The 11,121-nt window shown below is 36.9% G+C and overlaps 1 protein-coding gene across 2 annotated transcripts; it reads left to right on the top strand.

Annotated features, from left to right (window-relative positions):
• The first annotated feature begins 4,827 nt into the window (after positions 1 to 4,827).
• LOC125609570 (pre-rRNA-processing protein TSR1 homolog) lies at positions 4,828 to 9,582 on the top strand. 2 transcript variants are annotated; one of them, XM_048781082.1, is made up of 21 exons: positions 4,828 to 4,982; positions 5,052 to 5,128; positions 5,222 to 5,299; positions 5,374 to 5,505; positions 5,579 to 5,629; positions 5,717 to 5,845; positions 5,923 to 6,045; positions 6,160 to 6,237; positions 6,327 to 6,419; positions 6,527 to 6,622; positions 7,136 to 7,219; positions 7,305 to 7,403; positions 7,465 to 7,650; positions 7,772 to 7,847; positions 7,985 to 8,088; positions 8,179 to 8,447; positions 8,530 to 8,616; positions 8,705 to 8,932; positions 9,044 to 9,122; positions 9,216 to 9,279; positions 9,376 to 9,582. In XM_048781082.1, exons 1-21 carry the CDS (start codon positions 4,892 to 4,894, stop codon positions 9,459 to 9,461), a joined length of 2,310 nt encoding a protein of 769 aa, XP_048637039.1. In that variant the 5' UTR covers positions 4,828 to 4,891; the 3' UTR covers positions 9,462 to 9,582. The 2 variants fall into 2 exon arrangements, with proteins under 2 accessions (XP_048637039.1, XP_048637038.1); XM_048781081.1 differs by having other exon boundaries at positions 6,497 to 6,622.
• Positions 9,583 to 11,121: the final 1,539 nt, after the last annotated feature.

Genomic DNA, 11,121 nt, shown 5'->3' with positions numbered 1-11,121 from the left:
CCCCAATACAGAAGATCGAAACACAAACCTACATAATATTTAATGTCGAAACTAAAACCGACACAGAGCCGGTTCACACTGGTTTACTGTTTTTTAATTTGAAAAATAACCAATCGGTAATCTAGTTAAACCTAAAAATACCCGGTTACAAATTATAAACCAAAATTAACTAAATCCAACCTAATAACCTGACCCATTTACCCAATAACCTAATTTCTTAAATTATTAACACAGCATCTTCTTCTCTTCATATGACGCTTGCGAGTTGTGACTTGTGAGTTTCTCCTTCAAGATGATTCAGACGTAATATGATTACTTCTTTGACCATAAGAATGTGAATTCTGAGAATTAATCAGTGTCATCTAATTCATCATCAGTCAACGCAAAGATTCTTAAGATCTCAAGTGTGTTCAAACAACTAACCATTCGTGTTCAGAACCTGCTCCATGATCTTGTGGTTGTTACTCCACAAGAGGTGAGCTAGATATAACAAAACAATGGTTTTCCCTTTAGCCTCCTTTGTTAGTGTTCCCAAGTCTCTGATTTTTAACAAAAAAGCAGACGCAAAATCGCTTTGCAATTTATTGTTCGGATACAAGCTCTTGTCTCGTGATAAGAATGTCCTGAGATCTCCAAGCCCTCGTATCAGAAACTGTTCTATTCCCTTCTCCACTAGACCACTCGCTGACTTCACAATAAGAGAAAGAAGACCCTTCACCATGTCGAGTCTCATTTCAGAGTCCAAGAACTGAATCCCAGGATTTACAATACCTTGTAAATCCAAACTCCAGTTTCCATCCTTTCTTTTGGCTCAATTAAGAGCTTAAATATCTTTCTCCTTTTTACAACCTAATAACCAGTAATGCCAAGTCGCGATCTTTCTCTTAATCATTTCAAGAATCAGATTGTTCTTGTTGAAATCGAATCCAGTGACTTAAATCTTGACCTTTTTTTATTGTAAATTTCACCTCTGAAGAAATCAATTAACGGTTTAAAGTGGAAGAAGGAGCTGATGATCTTGGTGAATTGCAGAACTTGGTTCAAAATTCACAGCAAACGAATAAAAAAGGACAAATTTTTTTAGCTAGATTCTCCAATCCACCACAATTGCCACCATCAACCACGCTGCCAGTGACAGAATCGAACAGCTTGGAAACGACGTTGCCATTCTCCGATGAGTTGAGGCATCTGGTTTAGGTTGGGACAAATCGGGTTTTTGGTCGGGTTGAGTTGTTTTTTGGTTTGGTTCAAGTGTTTCAAATCTGGTTTGAATTGCAAACCGTTAAATCAGTGTAGAATTTTGGTCTATGTGGGTTTGTGTTTCGATCTTCTGAATTGGGGAGTAATAGGTTGAATAACTTTAAATATGTGGAATTAAGACGAGGTCGAAAGTTCGTGGGTAACTGTTACTATACGATACTTTTGGTGGGGAAATAAGTCGTTTACCCACCAAAGAAAAACTACGTCTCTTAGCCGAAGCTATAAAAACTCCAATTAAGAGACACAAAGCTCTGAAAAAAACATAATGGCGATAACATCTCTACAAATTACGACCCATTTCCCATCTCTGAGATTTCTTCCAACCGGATAGCCACACACTTTAAATCTCTTCACCATCCTCACCACCGATATCAAATCAACAGAGGATACTCAACCGGATTCAGAAACTAAATAGAGACCAAAGACTCCGACAAATTCGATTCCCATCTCTCAATAGATCTGACTCATATACCAAAGTGTGAAATGGAAGAAAGCAGAGCTGAGAAACTCTATGAAAGAGTCAGTCGAGTCTGCATCAAAAATCTCGGGACTTTATTTCCCACTGGGAGTGCAAAGGATCCGGTTTCAGGTGGTTTTGAAAGTGGAGTTAGGTTTTATACCTACCTTACACTGAACGGCTTAACGGAAGGATTGCGGTGTTAGAGCTTGTGATGTTTCTTCAGGTCTATTTCACAGTAGTTATTTCTGCTATGTTTTTTAACAGCGAGAAGGAAAAGATTGGTGTCTGACATTATAGTGAATAATAAACAATGACTCAGTTTCAAAAAGCTAAACATATAACTCTTCCTGCTTTTTCTTAAGTTCTTGAATTCTGGGATTTTTTATAATGTCACCTTGTTGTTCACCTAATAAAAGATGGGTGTTTGTGGACATGGCCAACGGAAAGTACCGTGGTTACTGCTCGATAGACACCATCACACCGAAGCGGGTGACCATCAGCGACTCGTACGTTGAACTCCTTTGTCGGTGAGACCTGGAGATTCAATCGATTAGCAACCTTCTCACTGATAAAATTGTGGGTTGATCCACTATCTATCAATGCCACGAGATTCTGGCCACTGATCTTCATTGGTGTTCTTAGTGTTTGTGGTGTATCCCAGCCGGTGAGAGCTTGTAGCGTTATTTCTGCTTCGTCGGTTTCAGAGGTTTCCTCGTCCTCGTCGGTTTCATCTTCCGCCGCAACCATAAGAAGTAGCTGAGATTTTTGACATTTATGCCCCGGTGTGTACCTCTCATCGCAGCTAAAGCAGATTCCGAGACTTCGTTTCCGCTTGAGTTCCTCCCAAATCAACCGCTTAGGTTTTGATGTCTGGTCCTCGTTGGCTGTTGAGTTGTTGTTTGCATTGGGTGGTGGTGGCGGTGCCTGAGAACTGTGAAAGTTCCTGTTGTTGGTTGGAGTATAGCGTCGGTTGCGCTGGAGCTGTTCATCACACATCCGTGCGAGTTCCACCGTTGCTTTCAACCTTTTCGGTTGAAACATCTTGATGTTGTCGGATATGGAATATCTAAGTCAACCGATGTATGTCCCAATAAGCGCCTTCTGTGTCTAGCCTGACACCTTGTTCTGGAGCTTTTCGAACTCTCGGTGATACTCTCTCAAGGTACCGGTTTGTTGAAACTTGGAGAGAGCCCCATCAAAGTCTTCAGCAGCAGTTGGTCCAAATCGGGCCCAAAGTTCTTCCTCGAATAGACACCGAGACTCCATCTTCATCGAGGGCTTTTGAAGTAGCCTGCCACCATTCATTTGCTTCATCCTCGAGGTGATACGAAGCAAAGCTGACTCTTTGCTCTAGTGGCATCTCTTGGTAAGCGAAGTATTGTTTCGCCTTGCTCACCCATGATGTTGGATCTTCTTCTCGAAACTTGGGAAATTCCATTTTCACATGCCGGCGGTTAGGTTCGTTGTGAAAAAGATTAGGAGTTTCTCCTCTCTGAGCGGAGGCAGAGAGTGATGGTATCTCCGATCGTCTGACCCCTCCAGCCGCACTCGTTCCCTCTTCATGATGACCCGCCATCGTCTCTGTTGGAACTCCTCCCTTCGGTGCAATGGACCCCTCTTCACGAAGACTTGACACTGCATCAGTCAGCATCCTCTTGAAAGAGTCTTCCATGCCACGAAACTTTGCAGCCATCTCTTCAATCGACTTTCACGTTGATCTTGGCAACCTCATCTTGTACCATTCCGATACTTGTTTCCAGGTCTGTCAATCTCTCTTTGTTGCTTGCCATAACCCTAATATAGCTTCAGGTTACAGCAAAAAGTTGCTCTGATACCAAATGTTGGTCCCAGTCAAAGCAATAAAAGAAAACTTAAGAACACTTTGTTTTTGGGTAGAAAAGACTACCTCTTTTTGGTTTTTCCATTAGCTTAAATAAAGAAAGAAACAACTAACGTGGAGTTCAACTCCTACAAACTTGGAAATGGGAAATGTGGAAGAGGTGGTTCCTAAACATAAGGATGACCAATTCTCTTCTTATTGTGCTTAAGATAATTAGACAAAATACTGAAATAAAATGTTGGAGTGGTTTACTCCAAATACTTTCGATTGGGAATCTTGGTACGTGATGACATCCTCCGGTTTGGTTCTGGTCCATGACCAGCTTCAATTATAGCTGCATCACGCAGCTCCAGCTTGTCTTCTTGGATCTTGGCCGTTGGAGTTTCTTCTTTTCTTTTTCAGGTTTTAGCTTTCAGGGTTCTGGTGAGATGCTGCTGTCCAGGTTCGTCTTTTGCTGACAACACATTACACATGACGTATCCCTCCCTACTCCGGTGGATTAGGGCTGCGCCGATGACGAACCAGCTGTCTTGCGATGTGGCTGTCGGGATCAAGGTTCTGCTCTGGCGTGTGGTCTTCTCCGGCCGTTTCGTGTCAGTTTGTACTACTCGGTTAGGACAGAACCGGTAAATCCGGTTTGGGATTATGCTTGTACCGGTTTTTCCTTTATCATTAATAAAATTAATTCTTTTTAAAAAAAAAATTAGATAACGATTTTTGTAGCTTCGTTTTCGAAACTATAATTTTATGCGAAAGATTACAAAAATGACTTTTTGATATTGTCTTCCCTTGTGGACATGGTGATTTGATTCCCGTTTAACAAGTTTCACAAATCTATGGAAAGACTAATAGAGTTTACAGATTACTGGGATTTTTTTCCAGCAATTCAACAACAAATCTGAGACCTGCCTTTTTTTTGTTCTTAAGCTAACACAAATTCATTGGATTTGTGTATTTGCCATTGTCAAGAAAAATCTCACTTTTAATAAAATAAACGCAAAAATATATCCCCATTTTTTATTCATTTGTGAAACACCACAAAATCTTACAATAATTCAGAAGGACATAAAATGTAAGATTTCATTTGCTTGGGCAGAGATGTTGACTCATTTAGTTCCATATCATAGGTTAAGCTCTTTTGAAAGACAAATGTCCAATGGGTTAGTGTAATCCTCAATGGGTTTCATGTAATCCCTTTTTGGGCCAAAAAGAGGACCCGATAACAAAAACCCTGAGGAACAAGAAACAGAAGATTTTATTATTTATTATTAGGGTTTAAACGTTAAACAGAAGTTACAGAACACTCTCCTCCTCCTCTCGTTGCAGTCACCATGGGGCGCTCTGGAGTTCAAGTCAATAAGGCTCACAAGACTCGTGTCTCCTCTAAGTCTTCTCGCAATCTCCACAAAACCTCCCTCCAAGGTAATCCCCTCAACGATTTGATCTCTTTCGATCTTCACATAACTAAAAAAAATATTGCAATTGAATCAGATAGAGGCCGGATTGGTAAACCGGAGGGTAACCATGTTAAAGGCGCTAAAGCTGCTCGTCTTCAGCGTGCCAAGATGGTAATGATTCTCCTTCCTACATTTTTTTTTAATTAATCTGCGACTCTTGCAACACAATGAATCTTGTTTAGCTCTCTCTCTCTGTCTCTTTAGGTTAGAGAGCAGAAAAGAGCAGCGGTTTTGAAGGAGAAGAGGGAATCAGGAGGCTTATCCAGTGCTCCTCGAGTTATCGTGAGTTTGTTGGAACTTTTGTAGTCAGAAAGTTACAGCCCTTGCAGTTTTAAAAACTCTGTTTTTGGCGATAGGTCTTGTTTCCTCTCTCTGCTTCCGTGGATTTGAATTCACTTGGTGAAGATGTTTTAAAGCTGTTATCTACTGATGGTGATGTCACTTCTTCTTCAACAGTTGCATCATCTGAGCATAAGCTACGAACAACAGTATGTCCATTCCCTTAAGAGCAACAGATTGGTTATTTATACATATTTTAAGTAGAATACATACGTATCTTAGGTGTTGAAGGCGCCTCATGGGGATCTTCTGACATGCATGGAAATGGCCAAGGCATGTTGATTTTCAATTTTAGTGAGCAGAGTTTGTCATAGTTAGTTGCTAAACTGAATTATTATTTCTTACTGGTGGTATATATAGGTTGCTGATCTGATCGCTTTTGTTGCATCTGCAAACGAGGATATCTCTAGCTTGATAGATTCATTCGGAAGTCAGTGTCTTTCTGTGCTTAGATCAATTGGTCTGCCAAGTACCGCTGTGTTGATACGTGTATGTTCTCTTTGCTTCTGTTGGTCTCCCATCTCTCAAACTTTGCTTGAAATTTAGCTCGTGTTGCTTGATTGCAGGACTTACCCAGTGAGTTGAAAAAGAAAAATAAGCTGAAAAAGATGTGTGCCTCTCGGCTTGCTTCTGAATTTCCTAAGGATTGTAATTTTGATCCAGCAGACACCACAGATGAGTTGCATCAGGTGAATTACTCAGAGACTCTTATGTCATTTTACTGAGTGGTCTTCAATAGATTTTATGTCTATAATTAGCCAAGTTTAAATGATGCAAATCCATACTTTTTGGTGTGCTCGCAGTTCATGGGATTATTGAAGGCACAAAGGCTTTCTGTACCTCACTGGCGGAAGCAACGACCTTATGTTATGGCTCAGAAGGTGCTTGTTTTATGCTGTTATTCATAACATCTAATTTAGCTGTGAGTAAAAAAGTAAAATATCTGCATACTTTTGAATGGTGCATCTAGGTTGGGATGCTGGTGGATGATACAACCCCAGGAAAGTGCACTCTACTTCTCTCCGGTTACTTGCGTGCTCGTAAACTATCAGTAAATCAGCTGGTAATCAGGCAATTCTACTCTCTCTGTAATGCCTTATGCTATATAACCATATCTGAGAACTGTTTTCTTTACAATAGGTCCATGTTACTGGCGTTGGTGATTTTCAGCTCTCAAAAGTTGAAGTCCTGAAGGACCCATTTCCATTATTAAATGAAAGGAGAAAACAGAATTCCATGGAATTGGATGATTCACATGATGAAGAGGTATCTGATATTTTCATCAACCATCGATAATCTCTTAGTCTTTTACCTTAAAGAACACATATTGCTGAATGCTAGAACAGCCTATATATAACAGGAATTGTCTGTCATGATAAATGTATAATGATTGAACGTATAATACTCCTCCTGAGAGCACCATTAACCCTGGGTGCTTAAAGGTTGCTTAGCATTTTTTAATTAAAAAAAAAGGAAAGAGAAGAAGAAAAAGAAGGAATGCTTAATTAAACATCACAAACAGTTATTGCTTGCACTATTCGCGGATCCACGGACACGTAGTGGCCCGCGATTGGTATTTTTTTTTTTTTTAAATTTCTTTTTTCACACAAACAAAAAATTAAAAAGTTTTTTAAGCACCCCAATTAAGCAACTTGAGGGTTAATGGTGCTCTGAAGCTCTTAAAGTTGTTTTCTTAATAAGAAGTGAAGTGTTTATTGTGCTTTTATTGTGCCTTCATCTCTTTGTCAGTTCACTTCGTTCTGTTTTGGGATTGATCAGGTATTGAGGTCTCTGGTTCCTGATCCCATGAAACAAGAGCCTTTAGTAACTGAAAACACTCCAGATCCATTAGAAGGGGAACAGGTAAGTCTGATTAGTAATTTAACAGATGAAGGGGCCATTTGCTTGTCTTGTTATCTGTTGTGGAAATTCACTTGTTATTGTGTAGACATGGCCAACTGAGGCAGAGATGGCTGAGGCTGACAGAAATCAGAAACAGGGAAAGCCAAAGAAGAGGAGTTTGCCACGAGGGACTTCAGAATATCAGGTTTCTTGATGATCTTTTTTTCGCTATTCCTGTCTCTGGTGTTCTTATTTTTGGTTCACAGGCTGCTTGGATTATTGATGAGATAGATGAAGAGGATTCTGATAATGGTGATTCCTATGACGATCGTATGGTGTTGGATAGAGGAGAGGATCACTATTCCAATCAAGACCAAGATTTTGAGGATGATAAAGAAACACTGTACGTGCAGGATATGGATAATGAAACTCATAATGACTCGGAGATGATGGTAAAAGCTTTCTCTCCATTTACGTAGCGACTTACAAACACTATTTGTAGCTTCAATACATTTTTTTTTGTTATGAATGCGTATCTTGATTAAGTTATAACCCAATCTGCTGATTGTTCAGGACGATGAAACCTTGACAAGAGAACAATATGAGGATCAAATCAAGAAAATCAAAGAGGCACATGCTGAGGATGAGGGTTGGTGCTTTGTTCTTACTTTTGTAGAGTTATTTTCTACATTAGAGTGTCAAGTGCTCTTGATTTTGTCTTCCTTGTATTTTTCTTATTAAGATTACATCAAAGTGAATTAAGACTTTCAATTGTTGTGTCCTCAGAATTTCCAGATGAGGTGGAGACTCCCATTGATCAGCCTGCAAGAAAACGTTTTGCAAAGTACAGGGGTCTCAAATCCTTCAGAACCTCCCCGTGGGATCCAAATGTAGTAAACACTGATCTTGATCTGAAGCTCATTATGTTCCTTCTACTGGAAACTGATACTGATTTTTATTATTTGTTGGCAAAAATGCAGGAGTCTCTACCTCAGGACTATGCCAGAATCTTTGCTTTTGATAACGTCGCTAGGACTCAAAAGCTTGTGCTCAAGCAAGCCCTGAAGATGGAAGAAGAAGAAGAAGAAAGCAGAGATGATTGTGTACCAACTGGGTCATATGTACGGCTGCATATTAAGGAAGTGCCTCTTGTTGCTGCCTCTAAACTATCCTCCATTGTTAGCACGAAACCCATTATAGCATTTGGGCTTTTGCAACATGAATCCAAGATGTCGGTTCTGCGCTTTAGGTAACTCACGATCTTACTGTTTATATTTTTCTGTTGATGAGACCTTGTTTGCCCAGCTAACTTCTCTAACTATGCTCCACAGCTTAAAGAAGTATGATGGTTACGAAGATCCTATTAAAACAAAAGAGGAGCTAATGTTCCATGTTGGTTTCCGTCAGTTCGTTGCAAGGTTGGTAAAATTTGTTCATGTTTCATTTACTGCAATAGCTTTTCTTGTTTGCAATCTCTTATAACAATGGTCGGTGAAAATTTTCCAGGCCAGTATTTTCAACCGACAATATCAGTTTAGACAAACAAGTGATGGAGAGGTTTCTGCATCCAGGCCGTTTCTCATTGGCTTCAGTATACGGCCCAATATCCTTCCCATCCCTTCCTTTGGTTGTTCTGAAGATTTCTGACGCTGATGCTCCTGCTTTTGCTGCCTTTGGTTCCTTGAAAAGCATTGAACCCAGCAAAATAGTTTTAAAGAAGATAATATTAACTGGGTAATCTTACTTATTACCTTTCTCTTACCAAGTACAGTCGCATATTTCTAGTCTGCATACATGCTTAAGCTCTGTAATTCTAACCAAGCTTTGAATGTGGCTTGGGTTCAGGTATCCTCAGAGAGTATCAAAAATGAAAGCATCAGTAAGATATATGTTCCATAAACCTGAAGACGTTAGATGGTTTAAGGTAAGAAGTCAAAAGTAATTAAATCGATGTGTTACTTATTATAAGAGTGAGGGCTCAAAGCTGGGGATGAAACAACGTATTTCTTGTCTGCAGCCTGTAGAAGTGTGGACAAAATGTGGGCGTCGTGGTCGCGTGAAGGAGCCAGTGGGCACACATGGTAAAGACCTTGCATTATTATTGTTGATTATTTAAAAGACGGGTTGAGTTTGTCTTTTTCTAGAATCTTTGCTTATTCATGTGGACTTTGCCACAGGGGCAATGAAATGCATATTCAATGGAGTGGTTCAGCAACATGACGTTGTGTGCATGAACTTATACAAGTTTGATATCAATTTTTAAATTTACTTTGAAGATTAACTATTTTCATAAATACCTAAAATTTGTGATTAGAAATATTAAATTAATTCTCCGAAATCATTTATAAATATTTAAGAATAATTTATAAAAGTTTATAAATCCAACCCCGCCCTCTGAAATATGATAGTCAACAAGTAATTGAAAAGTTTATAAAGTTTATTAATCATTAAACCTTAAACTCAAATGTTAAAGTGTTTTTGATTAAGTGTATTCTTGAAATATAATATTCAACTTAGATATCTTAGAGTATTTTAAGAAATATCTCTTAAATTTATTATATCTTAAACTAAATAATAGTGAAATAAAGGGAGAATTTCAATTTACCACAAGTCTGATATCACTTTCAAATTTACACCTTTAAAGAATAACTTTTTTTTTTATAAATACCTTAAATTTGTGATAAAAATAAATTTGTTCACCTAAATCATTTATAAATGTTTAAGAATAATTTATATAAAATTTATAGAAGTTTATATGTCCAATTCCATCCCATAAATACTAAACTCTAAACAATAATCACTAACCCTAAACCTAAATGTTAAGGTATTTTTGATTGTGTGTATTTTTGAAAAGGGATAACCAACTTAGGGTATTTTAAACAATTTTTCATGTACTATTTTATTAAGATTTTCATTCTGTAATAACTTTTATCCTTATATATTTTCATATTATCTCAAATTTGAAAATTAAATATGTATGTAATATTTAAATTTTAAACTAGGTGTTTGGTCTGAGGGCATGTGGGCATTTATTTTGCAATTACCTTTAATATATGTATTACTAATTTAAAAATTATCATGATAAATTATTTTTTATGTTCCTAAAATGCTTAGAACGGACATTAAATTATTTATATATGACAAAAAAATTCATCAAAATATGATCAGTATTCTATTAGAATTTTGTTTAGACACTCTCAATAGTATAATATTTTGAAAATATCTTTAACACACTACATTTATTAATAATAATAAATAAATAAATAAATCACTTAATATTCTCTTCTCAGTTATATAAAATTCAGTTAACTTAATTAATACTTAATTATGCATCTTTATGTTTCTTAATTTCTGATTTTTTATGATTGAAATCTATTCTTTTCGGATAACGACGCAATATATATAGAAAATATCTTTAAATTTTTAAAATCTTTTTTTAATGTTTTTGACCAATTTTATTATATTAATTTTTAATTGATACTCTAATCTAATAAATACATCTAATACTTCATTAAGGATAATAACAAAAAGTTTAAACCGAATATAAAATTATTTGTATATAACAAAATACTTCATAAGAACATATATATATACTCATTAATAATTTATTGCGTTAAAGTTCTTGGAGATTAACACGTATTATAAATATCTCCAAAACATTCACTAATAATAAATAAATCTTTGAAATCACTCAATTTTCTATTTTCAATTTTACTTTATTAATATCTTGTTAGGGAAATTACTTAGAATAATACATATTTTATGAGTAATGACTAGAATAACATACCAAAACAAAGAAAGAAGAAAAAAGTGAGTTAAAGTCCAAAATACCCAATCAATAAATAGATTTAAATATAATATAACTTTTTAATACAGAAAATGAAAGACTCTAGATAAAGTAAAAGCTTTGGTTGAACAAAAAA

This window comes from Brassica napus, chromosome A5 (genome assembly GCF_020379485.1).
Source record: "Brassica napus cultivar Da-Ae chromosome A5, Da-Ae, whole genome shotgun sequence".
Lineage (NCBI taxonomy): Eukaryota > Viridiplantae > Streptophyta > Magnoliopsida > Brassicales > Brassicaceae > Brassica > Brassica napus.
Note: the sequence above shows the minus strand (reverse complement) of the source record. Positions and strands in the feature narration are given on the sequence as shown.